This window comes from Protopterus annectens, chromosome 3.part1, assembly GCF_019279795.1.
Source record: "Protopterus annectens isolate FY-2018-M chromosome 3.part1, PAN1.0, whole genome shotgun sequence".
NCBI classification, from domain to species: Eukaryota; Metazoa; Chordata; order Ceratodontiformes; family Protopteridae; genus Protopterus; species Protopterus annectens.
The window spans coordinates 479,242,842-479,260,421 of record NC_056732.1 but is presented as its reverse complement, the minus strand read 5'-3'; the positions used below and the strand labels follow the sequence as shown (position 1 = coordinate 479,260,421).

General features: G+C 35.7%; 1 protein-coding gene across 2 annotated transcripts in view; it reads right to left on the bottom strand.

Moving 5' to 3' along the window:
- Window positions 1–17,580, bottom strand: part of COL14A1 (collagen type XIV alpha 1 chain) — a gene marked incomplete at its 3' end in the record, with an annotated part of 1,869,522 nt that overhangs the window by 1,407,244 nt on the left and 444,698 nt on the right. For both annotated transcript variants that reach the window (XM_044066920.1, XM_044066919.1), the window contains 1 exon segment: window positions 7,763–7,927. In XM_044066920.1, the coding sequence (XP_043922855.1) occupies window positions 7,763–7,927 (165 nt within the window).

Sequence of the window (17,580 nt, the reverse complement as noted above, 5' to 3'; positions counted from 1 at the left end):
GTTTATGTCTTTATTTAATGTATTTTTTTTTGAAAACTGTTGTTCATTTAACAACTAAAGATCATTACTATACTTGCAGTTTTCCTTTACTTCACAAAATGCAGTCAGCTCCTATTATTCTGTTATCTTTCTATGCCAGTGGTACCAATATTTAAAATATCTCTGATCTGGGGCTATAACTTGAAGGGCCAAAACAAGATTGCAATTACACAGCATTTAACTACATACAAAAAAATGCGGTGTGACCATTTCCCCTGCTGATTCGCAGTATACTATTTTGCCTAGGCACAGTAAGTAATCAAATAATATAAAAAAAAAACAGTGCAGCAACCACAGACTATCAATTTCCGTTGAAAATGCTGTTTTCTTTTTTTTTTGCCTTGCTTTTTATTTCAGGCCACTTCATGCACTAAAAACCAGTGATAAAGGCTGTTCCTTTCATTAGTTAGCAGCACAAGTAGCAATACCTCTCAAATATACCTCATTATAAGGAACGTTTTTCACTTTCTGTTTTCAAAGTTCCATGTTACCTGTTTCTACTACCACATCCACAGCAACATCATGTAGAACTGAATGTGTATTGCTGTCTTTCCATACATGATGTCAGAGCTTCTTAAGGTGATCTTTCCACAACCACCTAACCCAGTGTCTCACTTTCCCACTCCTACCCCGATAGTCAACAAGCCAGACTGCCCCCCCCCTTTGTAAATTCCTGGATCCGCCACTGATTATCATAGACTTTGGGAAATCAAATACCCCTGCAAATTACAGCATCAATAGCACACCCCTAGATTAGACTCGGGGTAAGAGATCTAAGTACACAAATAGACAGCAGCCTGAACTTTGAAGGCCATGTGTTCACAGTGGCGTGGAAGTTTTTCTATGTAACACAACTTATAAATAAAGAAATGGCATCCAAATACAAGGAAATTATAGTCCCACTGTGCACAGCCCTCATTAGACTCAAAATAGAGTACAATGCGCCATTTGGCATGTACTCGACTATGTATTTACAGCAGCTGGAGCAACCTTAGAGGTTCCTCACAAAGAAAATATAGGGTATAAACAACATGTCCAATATGTCTCCTAATGATTATTAAGGGGTGACCTATGCCTGACCTGTAAGGCACTCACAAATCCAGCCCTGATGAAGCTGCTTTACATCCGCAAGTCAAACAGCATGAGGGTCACCCAATCTAGAGATCTAAACTTGGTCAGCATCTCAAACAAAACATGCTAGAGAAACAGATATGAGTCCCAGAGATTGCTCCTTTTTTGGAACGGGCTTCCTATTCACATTAAGCAGAGCCCTTCCCTGGCCCTCTTCAAACACAGTTTGGAGCAATGCATGGGGAACTGCAAACTCACACCTGGGGTAGTGCCTATGTACCTTATGAACGGGGGGTGGCAATTTGTACGACACTCAAAGGTAAAGCCACAAACGCATGCCATCCTCTTGCCCTTAGGGGCCATATATTGGGTAAAATCAGATTATATTGGCTATGCATGTAAGGGTTCTTAAGCCATTAGTCTAGTAACTGGTATCTTGTTTTTTTTTATCCAGGCTTTCTTCTCTTTTTACATTGCAGTGCCTACATTTCTTAAAACTGAACAAGAAAAAAGAAAGAAGGAAACAAAGGAACCTGTTTAGTTTAGTATCCCTATTACACACAAAAATAACTGAAAACGCTTTTCTTTCTAACATGCACTACATGTTATGTTTTATAAAAATACTGTTAAGAGCACAAACTGTTTTATTTACAGTTGCCTCTTTCCCCATAGGTTTCATAGCTTCATAGGAGATTACTACACTAATGGCTTAAGGACCCTTACAAGCCTGCAACATGAGAAGCTTCTAGCTGAAGGCAACTGTGGAGCTGGTTCTCATGTCTCTATGGAGACATGCTGATAAGGATAATAAAAACAGAATACTTTTTTTCTTTCAATGGCTGGAAGATGATGTTTTTGGAAAGCATTCAAGTTGTTTTCGGCATTTGGGAGAGGAATAAACATAAGACAAAAACAGACAGCACTTAGTGTAAGAAGCAGCACATGCTATACCATGTCTCTTAGCATGGATTACCTTCATCATGGGTTAATTCAAGCCTGTGAGTGTAGCTGTCATTCTAGGACAATTGCTCTTATAGGAGGGTTAAACGTCATTATTTGAAGATGTGTGCTTGCATTAAGTTAATAGGTTCTGGGGTGTTTTTGTTTTTTGTTTGAGGGTTTTCATTAAAACAAAAAGTCTTGTAATATATAACATATATTCAAATGGATATGACAAGAAACAACTGTATAAAAGATCAACCTGCTAGACATTAGCATATGCATGCAACACAAAAGCTGAAGCTACACATTTTCAAAAAAAAGATGTTATACATAACAGGTGGAGATAATAACTTTTTTATCATAATGACAACTCTTTCCATATTATCCTTAAATGTGAATGGTCTCAAACAGCTGTGCTACAGGAGACACATTTTGAAAGAAATGAGTATGTGAAGTTGATAAAGAAAGGATTTCAGGATGTTTATTCAGCACAATATCTGGAACAAAGGAAATGGACAATACTTATATTAATTGCTAAAGGAGCTGCAATAGTGATAGAAGAAGAAAAAAGATAATAATGGTAGACTTGTAATAGTAAGGGGCTATTGGCAAGGGAGGAGGATTATGCTGACGTGTTTATATTCCACCTAAAACTACTACAATGGAGCTTAAGAAAATTCTGGGAGAAATAATCAGCTTTCAGCAGGGAATATTGCTTATAGGTGGGGACTATAATTTGATTTGTAACAGTGAGGAAGTATCTGGGGGGGGGAGCCTAAAAGGGAAAATATAACAAAAGAAGATAGATCTTGGAAGAAAATTATGAAAATATCTGGTATGGAAGATTTTAATTCAGTAGTAGGAGGCCAGAGGGGATTTACATATTATTCCCCAAGGTACAAAAACTTGGTTAGCCTAGACAGAAATTATATTTCACAGGAACATGTGCATTTAATTGAAAGTTTTTATATGCATCCAATGACTATTTCAGATCACCTACCAATAATAACTAAAATAAAATGCAGTGTAATGAAATAAAAATGAGACAATGGTGCTTCCCCACCTATCTGTTAAACAGAGAAGAATTTAAAGAAGGAATAGTATAAATTATTCAGGATTCAGTACTAAAGATATAAATTATTTCATAAAATATGGCTAGGGAGTGGGATAAAATGAAAGTGGAGTTAAAAAATATGGTAGAAATAAAACAAAGAGAGATATGGCCCAGAAGTAACAAGAATTATTTACAGGGATTGACAAAAGTTAAAGTATTGCAGAACAGGGGGAATCTCACAGAACAAGAAGTGGTGCAACTGCAGACTACTAAAGAGAAAATAAGGGATTACCTTGATAATATGAATGAGTTTAGAAAACATGCTGTTAAGCAACTCTTTTTTGATAATAAATCCAGAGCACAAAAGCTTTTAGTACAATGGCCCTGGCAACAGAAAGTAGAAATGTTTGTTTCCAAACTTAGGCAGCCTATAACAAGGAAAATGACCATAGATCCTGTACAGGTATTAGAAATATTTCAGAAATTATATGAAAATCTGTAAAAAGTAGAGAAATGTTGAAATCAAAAAAAGGCACAAACAGAAATGTTTATGGAAGAATTAAATATGCAAAGATTAGAGGTAGATGAGGCTCAATTACTATCCATTATGCTTAGAGGAGATTGGATAAAAATGGTGATGTGATGTATAACCAATCTACAGGAAAGCCTCAAAGAATAGAAGGCATTCCTGTGGACGTTTGGGAGCTAGGAGGTAAGAAAGTAATGAAAATCTGGAAGGTTTTGTTTCACAGTATTTTAAAAGGAGAAGAAGTACCAACATCCTGGAAGAAAGCTGTAGCGGTTACAATACCTAAAGATGGTAAAAATCCATCATATCCAGATTCATATATGCCCATTTCAATTCTAAACCATGATTATAAAGTGTCTGTGTTTATAATGGCTAAAAATGGCAAAGGTGATGCCAAAATTGATAGATATGGATCAATGTGGTTTTGCGGAAGGAATGCAAACAAAGTTAATAGAACAATAATGATTCAGAGAGAACCAAATTAAAGAAAATACCACTGTTGTTGGTGGGTCTTGATAGAGAGAGACAGAAAGAAAGCATTCAACAGAGCAAGCTAAATTTTATGAGTAAGCAATGGAAGCCTTTGAGTTCCCTGATAAAATATTAAGGTTGATTAGGAGGATATATAAGGGATCAGAGGTGAAAATTAAAGTGTGTGTCTGGGGGTCCTCTTTGACAAGTTCTGTTTGAGCAGAGGAACTAGGCAGGGGGTGTTCTCTTCTCCCTTTGTTATTTGCATTATATTTAGAACCTCTGGCAAATAAAATAATGGATTCAGAAATTAAAGGATATATAATTAGCATGGCAATCAAGAAACGTTGGCTTTATTTGCAGATGATACTATTTTGTGTCTGACAAAGCCAGAAAAAGCCATTTCAGTATTGTGGAACATTCTGAGACAGTTTCAAGTCTTTTCATGACATAAAATTAGTGAAGATAAAACAAAGGCAATATCTGTAAACTATCTAACCACAAATAAATTGGTTCAGCAATACTCATATTTATGGGGACATGATAAAATCAAGTACTTAGGAGGATGGATTAAAAAGGATTCTGGTATGGCAGCTAATGATATGTGGGAGACTAAATAAAAGATAATATAAAAAAAATGAGAAATTGGAAGCTCTATTATTATATGAATATGAATAGCAAGATACAAGCAATGAAAATATTTTTAGTCCCTTTAGTTTTATACACAAGTCAGACATACTTTTATCAACCAGAGGAGAAGTTGTGGACAGCAATTATTAATAAGTTGAAAGATTTTATTTGGGAGGGGAAGAAGATAAGAGTCAAACATGATAAACTGATTCTTCTATTAGAACTAGGTGGATTGGGATTATCTGATTTGAAGGGGTATTTCAATGCTACACAGTTAAGTTTCCTATGCTTAGCACAAGCAGAAAGCTATAATTCAAAGTAGAATGGACTGATGTTAAAACAGGGGGAAGTTCAAGAAATGAGGAGAAGCTGGGATTTTGGATGCAGATCCTTAAGGACAGTAACATTAACAATAACCATACAGAATATTATATTCATAAAGTAGCAGAAAGTATTCTGAGAGCTAACCTAATACAGGAATGTGGAAAGGAGATTCTGTCAATAGGGATGACTGCAACTAGGGGTACAGAGAATAGGCCAGGTGCAGCTGGAATTTACTGGAGAAAACTGACAAAGGAACCAAGGTATTTTCAGCAAATAATTAGAGAAGGAAAGGTAATGGAATTTGGACAGCAGTCTAGTAATTGCCTTCCCTATCAAGAACTGATATCTGAGTATGGGCAAAGAAAAAGGAATAGTGGCATCCTAAGTGAAAGACCAGCACTCGTAGAGTTTAAAGTTTTTCATAGAAACAAGAGCTGAAGCTGCTGTCAAAAAGGGATAATTAGAATGGCATTGAAAATATTGCATGATAAGTATAAGAATCAATAAGAGGAGATTAGAAAGGATTAGGAAGAGAGACTGGATATGCAATTTGCAAACAATGGGAGGATATATGCATGGTTCCCAAATATGCAACAAAATCTAGAAGATTTAGTATATTTGCTTTGAATTGTTTGGATAATTATTTTTATACCCCAAGCAGACTCCGTTTTTTTTTCAGATAGATTGCAAATGTTGGAGGTGTGATGGGGAGGAAAAAGGTTATTGGGAGCATGTTTTTAACAAGTATAATGAGTTGGCAGAATTTAAACATTCCCTGCAGGCTACTCTGTCAAAAATACTGGGTGAACAAATTGGTGTAACTAAGGAAATAATTTTTTGAGCTGTGATACAGAATCTGAATTGCTTAGACAGAGTAAGGGTCTTGCTGAATTTAATTCTCGTGGCTGCCAAAAAAAGCAATTACTAGAAAATGGAAATCAAAGTCTAAACACGCATTATTAGAAGTAGAGAACATAGTAACAGAGAAAAAAGAACTGAATGTGGAATCTTTAGAAAAGGTGGGATCAAATTTCATAGAAAAAAGAGAATTATGGTAAAAATACATGCAGAATAATGTTTTACAGGAGGAATTGTGATTAAGAGAAGGCAGGATTGAATGAGCTTTGTAATGTCTACCTGACAATGACTGGATAGATTATAAGTGATGCTTAATGTTTGCAACTGAAAATATGTCAGTATAGTTTGTTTCCATTGATACAAATGTATTACCTGTATTATAAGTGATAATTCAATAAAGATGTTTCTTGTTGAAACAAAAGCAGCAGCTGTTCATGTCCTGCTTCTTGCATCACATTCATATAACATGGTGCTTAAAGTGCATTGTATTTTAGCATCTCCAAGCAGGCAGCCTCCAAGCATAAAACTGATGCAGTTTTCTTCTCTGCCTGTCACTGCTTACTCTTTCTCTGAGATGCAAGAACCTTGTAATGTAAATAAAAAGTGACATGTATAGTCCCCACATGAGAGAAGAGTCATCCTTGAAAAACACCTTTGCATTCCTCTTCTTTGTCTTCTCTGCTGATAACTGCACACTCTGGATTACATGTGTTTCAAGTACAGACACACTCAGTATGTTAGTTGTGAGCGATTTCCATAGAATTGTTTTACAAACTTGTTAGCTTTATGGACTCATAATAGATCCAAGAGCAGATTCACTGGGTATGTCATTGTTCCTCTCTGCTGAAACACCTTAATTAAGGAATGTGACAGCTTTCTGTTCTAACTATGATGACTAACAATGAGGTGCCTTTCGGGTCTGAGTTTATTGCATCTCATTAAAGCAACATAATACAGATGCTCATTACCAGAGAAGACCTCCTGTTTGCATGTCTGTGTGGTGCTTGAAAATCTGTATTGGATCTCTATGTAAAAAGGCAAGGACATGGCATTTCAAGTTACACTAAATTTGACTTGTTTTTTATTATTCTCATTCTGTGTAGTTATATATATCTAATCTGCTTGAACGTTTAGTTGTTTATTTGTGCCTTATTTTTCCATTAGGAACTTTTCTGCCTTGCGAGTCACTAAAAATGGACTCAGTCTAATTGACAATGCAGTCAAAACACAAACTAAATGAAGAAATCAGCACTTAAATTGACTAAATATTTGTTACATTGCATACTTAATTTCTGATTAAAACTGGCTAAACATTTGTTACACTGCATATTTAATTTTTTACTTTATCATTAACTTCCAAAATGGCAGTGTTATTTTTTTTTACCAAAATTAAAAAAAAAAACAAAACCTTCACTGAAGAAAGCATGAACTAATAAGCTCTGTGCCAAGCAAGCCTCTAGAATTAATCAGAAATGTATATGTATTTAGACTAACAGGTGAATAACTTTGCTCTCAACTCATATGCTACATTGTTAGGCACTCACACTGTCTCTCCTAGGACTATAGGAGGGACTGCACAAGGAACTCACATTTTACCAGTATAAAAAAGTCAGTAATACTTGGCTATAATGTGCAACTATGCTGAATATGGGATAAAGAAGTGGTGGTGTAAGAGACGGCGAAAGATAAATACATGAAGCATTTCTTTGAAAATGAAACATCAAAATTCATAAGAATGAAAATACTTTAATGAATAATTGGACTTACAGTGCTGCACTAATTTATATACATGACCAACTTTAAACACTATTAAAATTAGCTTAGTTATAACAAAAAAATCATACCAATAGCAAAGAGTTCAATGCCAGCATCGCGTAAGCTCTTGGCAGGAGGTATGACATCATCCTGAGATTTCCCATCTGTAACCAGTATACCAATTTTTGGCACTCCAGGTCTGGCTCCAGCTTCAGGTTTGAAGCTATGTTTCAGAATATATGTCAGAGCATATCCTGAGAAAGAAATTCTGATTAGACATGGTTTATGATGCATCTCTTGCAACATTACATAATTAAAAGTTAATTCCAAGGGAAAAGTAATCAGTACTGTCTGGTATAATTCAAAGTAAAAGTATATAGGAAACAAAACAATGTATAGTGCATACTAATCAAAAATGTTAAAATTAAACATGGAAAACTAAACTGGGTACTGTAAATAGAAGCAAAAGGTTTATTTTAATACAAACACTGAAAATCCAGCCATGTACTGTTACTGACATTAGTTTATATTCGTTAACCATTTATTGCATTGTGTTACTGTTCCAGATAACGTTAGGCTCTGTTACTGTTATTTTTCATAAATCTCCAGCTTTATTCCTAGGAGATAATAATGTAGTCATTTGTAGATGACCAGAAACATTCATTTCATCAACTTAAAACCCTGAAACAGAGACTATAGTATACAATTCTTGGGGAAAAAGAGATGTGTACCCTGTATAAAAATGTGCCTACATCTCTTAGATGGGTGGCTCTCAGCCTCCACCCCCATCATCACTAAGGAACGTATAGTAAAGGTATCCTATAAAAACAAAAATACCTCCTTCATGGGACCTGATAATACACCTGTCTGTTTAATAAATAGCACTAAACAGGCTCTAGCTGATCCACTCAAACTAGTTAACCTAAGTTTAGCCACTGGCTTTGTCCCTGAGTTTTGGTGTATGGCAGTGGTGATGCCACATTATAAGGGTAGCACCACTAGTGACCGTAGTAATAATAGCCCCATCAGCCTACCAAGTCTTACATGCAAAGCCATGCAACATATTATAACTGACGTAATAAATTATGACATTAGAAACCTCACCAAACCAGACTCACAGGAATATGGCTTTGTAAAGGGCAAATCCTGCTTAATGAATCTGGTAACTTCTTTGCAATATAATACAAGCTGTTGACAGGGCCATGCCATCCACACTGCATTTCTTGATCTGCATAAAGCATTTAACACAATTCCCATGGTTCCATCATTAGTAAGTCATGTGCCTTACAAATACATCCCTATAAATTAAGATGGATAACAAACTGGTTAAAGGAGAGAGCCCACAATGTCCAGATAGTAGGATCATCATTACATAGTATGAAGGCAGTGAGTGGCATCCCACAAGGTTCTGTGTCAGGATTCCTTTTGTTTAGTCTTTACATTTCTGATCTCCAAACCATTAATCAAGATCTCTGGCTAACCAAGCTATGCATGACTCTAAACTGGGAGTCATTGTCAAGTCACCCTCTGCACTCAAGCCCTTCAACAAGAACTTACCCTTGTTTCTACCTGATATGGAAATAATTTGCTTAAATTAAAAGCTAATAAAAATGTAACAATACCACATTTGATATAGTACCTCTCCCTTCATCACACAAAATCAAGAGTTCCCACCTCCTAAATGAGAATGCTGTTAGATAACATTGAAAGTAGGTTGACAACTCTTTTGATCACCAGATAATGACAGTACTCCACTTTCCTCCTACATTTCAAAGACATGCAGTAGATGGATTGGACAGTCTAACTGGGCCATAGGGGTGAGTGTGCCTGTGAGTGTGTGGTGTGGAAGAATTACTGCGGTAGAGAGAGCCACCTAGCGGCGTATACCTTGGCTCTAGAGGATTGTCACTACTGAACTGATACCCCAACACATGTGCAAAAAGTGGGAAAAAGGGGTTGTGGGTGACTGGATGGCTGTACAGTACTCAGGAAATCTTTCTATCTTGTGCAACTAACTGCTAGCAGAATATCATAATTTTTTCATTATACTCAGCAAAGATTAAGCCAGATTACAATGGCCCCTTTGGATGTCCCTGACTAGACATATCAATCAACTAGAAAAAATGCAGAGGTCCCTAACACTGAAGATAGCTGGCTTAACAACACTAAGCTATCAGGAAAGACTGGGAACACTGTCACTGTTTTATGTATATTATAGACTCCTGAGAGGAAAGCTCTGCCTTTACTTCCAAGCCATTAGGGCCTTACATTTCTGGACTTTTTGTATCTTCATAAAATAAATAGTCCCACAAACAAAATACCCAGGGATCTAAATCTTCACCAACAGTTAAATAAAATTGCTGGAGATATACGTAGCACTTTGCCAACCTCTGGAACAGATTCTCACTGCATATTAAACAGTATGATTCTTTATCTTTCTTCAACCATAAATTTGATGATTTTATGGATATTCATGAATAGAACAGGCCTGGCCTCCTTGAGAGAAGGGGGCTCATTGTGAGAGCAGGTAATGGCAAAGCGTAAATGATCACATGACTCAGTTACATTGTAATCCCAATGATCCTGTAATCCATCACATCAGATATACACACTGTAAAAAATAAGAACACCCAAGGGCTACAGCTGTAGTTATTAATTATCATCAAAGCTGCAATAAAAAAAGTATTAAAATGATACTCACAGCTCACCATAGCAAAGGCACCTTCTGTTCAATATATCCCAAGATACATACATCTTATTACATGAGAGTCCCACTGAACCCTTTGTCAGACTTTCTCTTCTAGTTAAAAGCTTTTTAATGAGCCTTGACTTTGTTTCTATAATCAGCACTTCTAGTGTTTCATCAAAAATATGCAGGCATTTTGTTATGTAATGTCACTGGTGAGAAAGAAAAAAAACAAAACAAACAAGAGATATCTTCTTAAAATGTTTGGAAACTAGCAAGGGGTCATAAGGGCAGCCACGGTGGTGCAGCGGTTAGCATTGCTGTCTCACAGCAAGAGGTTCTCTGGTTTGATCCTCAGCTGAGGTACCTTCTGTGTGGAGTCTGCATGTCCTCCCTGTGGTCGTATGGGTTTCCTCCAGGTGCTCCAGTTTCCTCCCACATCCCAAAGACATGCTGTAACTGGACTGGACACTCTAAATTGGCCCTAGGCATGTGTGTGTGTTTGCCTTCTGTGGAAAGTTGGGTGCTGGGCTGACAACTTAACTCCGTAAAAGTCCATTGCCAGTCATGAGCGGACAGGTCATCCACTGTGGCAACCCCTAACTGGGAAAAGTCGAAAGAAGAAGAAGAAGTGTAACAAGGGGTCATAGTAGTTACAATTGCTACATTTTGTAATGCTCAGTTCTAGTGCCTGGGTGAAGTTTGTGTGTTTTACCTATATTCTTCTGTTTTTTTTTTTTCAATATGGAAAATTATATTTCTGCCACAACCTAAACACATACTGCTCAAGATAGTTAATTACTATAATACAAATTAAGATGAATAAACTGTCTATATCTATACCTATGTGTCACAGAACTTTTATCCATGTCTCTACCCTTTTCAGTGGTGTACATGTTAGAGCTGTTGCCTCAAGCAAAAAGCTTATGCTCAGATTCCAAAATTTGTTCATACACGTGTCATGGATGTGGTACTTGTTTCCCTTTTCTTCCCAGAATATGAACACCTGCTTCAGTCTGACTAACTACATTAACCAACTATAATAATAATAATAATAACAATAATAACAACAAGAACAATAATAATAATAATAATAATAATAATAATAATAATAATAATAATAAATTAAATTAATAATGTGAGCCGAAACTTTATACTTCAGTGTCAAAGTGGTTCAATTATGATGAACAGCAACATTGGAATAAGAAACAAATGCTACTGAAGGAAGTGCATCTACATAAATAAGGTTAAAAACCTTTGCAGTCTGCATGCTTTCCTATATACTAAAACTAGTGACCCTGCTTTAAAGATCAAAGCATAAATGGTCACTTTTCCATTTATGGTCCACCCTAGGCTTTGTCAGTACAATATAGTACAGCACAGTACAGCAGAATGAGGACCATTTTATTGTTGGGCCTGAAGTTTTAAAACAAGAAAATGAGCAAACTATGTTTTTACTATCCAATCTATTTTTGTTTATATACCCTTCTGAACATTCAGTTTAAAAACAACAGACCTACCTAGGAAAGAAAAAAAATTAAGCCAAGGATCTGAAGGGCTTAATGGCTGTATGATTAGAAAGCTATTTTCTTTCCTTGGCAACTTTAATTACAACCTTTTGTTTTCCACTTGTGTGTGGAAACTGTACTGTCTGGGCCATTTTAACTGTGTTCTTTTGGATTATTTTTAATGGAACTAAATAAAATAAACTAGGGTGTACGAAAGTAAACCAACAAATCACAAAAATACAAACAGGTAGAAAATGGAAACGGATGCACTTAGAAAGTGGCCATGCTCAAAACTCTTTAAAAACAATCACTTTTATTGAATTACCAAAAATTTCATCCCTACAAACCTGGGGCTTCATCAGAACTGAATAAACAACAGTTGGTCTTGCTTAAACAAGGCTTAGACCTAAAATACCATGAATAAATTAAAGTGACAGAACACTTTATTATTCAAATAAGCCATCAACCATTAATTAATGTTAAAAGCATTTTATAAACCACACAAAGACTAAACAATGTTATGGGGGAAAAGGTTTTTTTTATAAATGAGTTAAAAAAGTATATATTTAACATAAATAAATTTAAAAACATGCAGCAAATGAGGGAATCTCTATAAAAACTGTAAGAACCTTTTATATAAAAATGGCTGTAAAAATATTTTGTCACTGATCCCCAGTGGGATCTGTGCTTGCAATTTCACCTGCCAAACCACTTCCCTTCCTTCTAACCTGTTTTTTATGTCTCCCTCTCTGGGATCAATTTTGACATGCTCTAATATAGCAAATCTAAACTTATTAAAATAATGACATAATGTGGAATGCTTATATAGGGCATTTTTTCATCATGTTTATTCATACTATAATGGTGTTATTATACTCTTTTTCTAAAGCACCTTTCCATTTTGCCTACACAAAATGCCAAACAGCTACTGCAAACTGCAAGGTACACAATGTTTTTGGTTTGACAATTCACTTTTGCAAACCATACTACAGTTTTCACTTCATTGCCCGAGCCTAACTTATTACCTTCTAAAATATAAGGACATTGGGGGCAGGCACCACATTTTGACATTCCCTTCTCATTCAAATTCAGCTTCTTTTGGTTTCCACATTTACCAGATTCTACTATTAAATTCCTGCCTGTCTTGTATACAAAGCTGGGTTCACCTCCACTATTTTCTTGCTATTGTGGATTGCCCCTAATGATATTCCAATTTATATTAACTATCACTTTTATCACCTTCGAATAAGGGCCATATTGAACCACTAGGGATCTGTCATAACTGGTTGCATTTTTTTCTTTCCTTTCTTCTATATTATTTTCCCCCAATAATGGTTTGTATTTTTCCCCCCATTGTGATTTGACATAGTTGCAGGTATCTTGAACTGAAGCGAAGGGCTAACCTCATTCTAAAAACATCTGACCAATAAATGTTATCTCCTTATAAGCTTCTGCATAGCAAGATGTCATTCTTGCGACCCTTATACACTGACCTCTTAAAATACTTTTATATATTCAGGTGGCAACTAGAATATTCTAAATAGCTGTTACTGAAGGTGGGCTTTCTAAACAATTCTAGATTTAAAACCTTCCATACCATATTCAATAAAAGTATCAAGGTACTAAATACCCTTTTCACTAAAATTGTATGTAAAACACAGAAAATTGGACGATTGGTTTAAATAATTCAAAAAGTCCATTATTATTGCCCCAAGACCCTTTCACAAAAGAACCACGTCGTCCAAAAATGTTACGTATAGCTTAATGTAATTAAAAAAGGCCCATTAAAAATATGTAAAGATTCCCAATCAGTTAAAGCTAAATATGTATAAATATAAGGGCACATGAGGTCCTCATTGTTACCCCCTTAATTTGCCTGTAATATTCTCCTTCAATGTAAATAAAGTTAAAATCCAACACTAAACTCATTAACTCTACCATAAAATTGGTCTGATAATTACATAAAGATGTGTATTTAAACTGTTCCTAAAATGTTCCAAGCCTTCATTCTTGGGAATGGATGTAAAAAGGTCCACTACATCTATTGTTAAAAAAAAAATCAGGTCCCTAGACCAAATCTCTTTTTTTCAATTGTCCCAGAAAATCCCACAATTTTTTTTATTTGTTGAATTCCACTTAAAAAGTGTTTAAAGGACCTGTCAATAATAACCCCTGTTGGGTATGTTTTAGAACTCCTCCCTGAAACTATAGGCCTAAATGGGGCATTTATGGGGTCTTTGTGAACCTTAGTAATTCCAAACAAGTTTGCTATTTTAGGGGTTTTGACCATTAAAAAATTATAAGTGTCAAAAGATATCATTTGATCTATAAGGTATTCTTAAAAAAATCTATTCTTTGGTAGCTTATGTTTATTTTGTTAATGAAAGATACAGTATAAGTATCTTCATCATTTAATAACTCAAACATGGCTTTTACATACTCAAAAGAGTTGAACAAAACCGTGCCCTCCTTTATCAGGCTTTAAAACTTGAAGAGAACTGTCTTTGTTGTTTATTCAATTCTGATGAAGTCCCAGGTTTGTAGGGACAAAAGCACTCCATTTTATTGTATTTCAATAAAAGTGATTGTTTTTAAAGAGTTTTGAGCACAGCCGCTTTTCTAAGTGTATCAGTTTCCATTTTTCCACCTACATGTACTTAGTACTTAAGACTGCTTCTCTGCACTGCTTTGTAGTAAACTTTCCTGCTGTATTAACATTCTCACATGCTTATATGTACTCTTCTGTTCAATCTTACATACTATTACAATATTGTTTTGTATTTTACTTTAATTTTATTGCATTATTGTATTGTATTTTCTTTTTACTTTATTTTATTTTATTTTAATTTTATTCTTTTCCTGACATTATGCTATTGTATTACTTTTATATATTGTTACTTGATATTGTACCTATGGAGTTTTTCTCCCCAGGACTCCATTGAAAATGGGTTCACTTGGCCCAATGGACCATCCTGGCAAACAAACTTCAAATAAAATAAAAATAAATAAAACTGTTTTTTTGTGTGATTATTTTTAACGGGCTTTTCCCAATCAAGCTAATTTGCTATTCAACTTATACTCATTTACTTCACTAAGAATTTTTTATATGACAAAAAAGTCACCCACTGAATTAATGTGGGGTAAAGGTAAATGCTTCAGTCTGTACCAACACACAGCTGTATAATTTGATAGTACTTAAGACTGCTTCTCTTTGCACTGCTTTGTAGTAAACTTTTCTTGTCTTGCAACCTCCACTTAGCAGATATAGTTTTAATAAATCACTCTGCAAATGAATCCCAGTTATCACAGCATATACTTGTAGGTCTGTGTCTTTCAAATGGCTGAATTTGGTGATGCACTTTTTGCAGTCTGTACTTCCCTTAGTAACTGTGTTTCTGAACTAGCCAGAATACATGTGCTATAAATCCAGTTTTCATCACAAACCATACTGACACACACCCAGTTGCAAACATAATGCATAACTTATAATCTACCCAGTCTTTTTCAGTCAAACATTACATAGCTCATTTAAGTTGTGCCACCTTTTAAACCTCATTCCTCCCTTGTATGTATTGTTCCCACAATTCCAATTGTTTCTGTGTAGTTTGCTACTCTTTACTAAAAATCTTAATTCCATTATTTAATTTCTGTTACTACATTCACTACTTCTAGTACAGTTGGTTTAGATTTTGATTTCCATTTTCTAGTAACTGATTTTTTGGCAGCCAGCATTATTAGACACAGCAAGGCCTTACCATGGGTCAGATTCAATAAAGCCTACACTGAGTGTGCATGATATGTATTCAATAAAATTCTTATCATATTTATGTGCTTTCTAGTCACTCAGAAATATTATAGTAAGTGCACATGTAGTCTACACTTTGTGGTAACCTTTATGAATGTCTGTCAATATTTAAAGCTGCAAGAATATCAGTAGGAAACCTAAAATTAGGAGGAAGAAGGTGTGAGTTATGTCTGTGTTGTCTGTTCACTTAGAACAGTGTACATTTAGTGTAGGTGTTATTGAATCCCAGGCATGTCTAGGCAATTCCTATTCTGTATCATAACTCAGAAAAATCATCTCTCTCATCAGACCAATTGGCCCACCCAGCATCTCTGACAGTGCATCCCGCAGGGAATCCTTAAATCCTGCCAATTCACCACACTCCCAGAAAATATGTTCCCATTTATCTCTTTCTTCCCCATCACACCTCCAACATTGGGCTGTAGGGGTGGGGGATGGGGCATAAAAGTGCACTGATTATAAGATAGGCATGTTGAGATGTTTTCTCTTACATTTACATAGAAAAATGTCTGTAATAATGCTCCAATAGTGAAAGCAGAGGAAAAAGGATAATAATGGTAGATTTGTGGTAGTAAGGGGCTACTGGCAAGGGAGGGGGTTACTCTGGCGTAAATTAGATTCCAACAACCAAAAAAGCAAGCACCCTCACTCAGCCTTCCAATATAAAACTTTGATATCACATAAACATGATATTAAAATTAACACATCCAACAACTAGGAATTAGTATAAAGCATACCGATTTCAGCTGTAAGCCTTCATCAATGCATTATGACTCAAACACTCATCTTCTCATTAAGTCCTGGTGCAAATAGGGCCCCTAATTTTATAATCCACATTTGTTCCTTACAGTTTAATAATGAATGCCATCCCACTTTATTAGTTGTTTTGAAACCAACCCAATCAATAATAGTGAACATAAATCGTGCTGAAGCATATTTCAAAGTATGCTTATACAAAACATTTGTGGATTTTGCACACCAAATCTCACTCAAATGTTCAGTTATGATAGCCAATGAGTGTTTAGGGAACTGTATTTAAATTTTGTTGAGTGTTTGAGTCATAATAATTGATGAAGGCTTATAGCTGAAACTGGTATGCTTCATACTAATTCCAGTTGTTGGATGTGTTCATTTTAATATCATGTTTATGTGATATTAAAGTTTTATATTGGAAGGCTGACTGAGGGTGCTGGCTTATTTTGGTTGTTTGTATCATTTGTTTTTTGGCCTTTGCACCATTCCATACATGCGTGGGATTGTGTAAGCATTAGGACGTTTTAATTTATATTCCACTCAAAACTGCTATAATGGAGCTTGAGAAATAATTGTCTTTCAGCATGGAATATTAACTATAGGTGGGGAATGGAACTTAATTTGCAACAGCAAGAATATATTGGGGATATATTGGGAAGCCAAAAACACAGCATCCATGGGACCGGACAACATCCCAGGCTGCGTTTTACATGAACTTCAGAATGAACTGGCTCTCCACTTAAGCACCATGTTCAATAATAGCCTCGCATCAGGCTTTGTGCCCACTGAATGGCACACAGCAACAGTTATCTCACTCCATAAAGGGGGAGCCACCACTGATCCTGGGAACTACCGACCTATTAGCCTGATGAGCCTGGTCTGCAAGGTCATGGAACGTATCATCATGGAACTCATAAATAAAGACATTGGTAACCTCCAAACTCTGGATCCCACCCGGTTCGGGTTTGTGAAAGGCAGATCATGCCTCCTGAACCTGATCGACTTCTTTGAGGCAGTCACCAAAGCCGTGGATGAGGGTAAGGTGGTTCACACAGCCTATCCTGACCTTGCCAAGGCTTTCGACACCATCTCCCATTCTGGAATTATAGCTAAACTCACTAAACTAGGTATAAATTCCTACATCACAAGATGGGT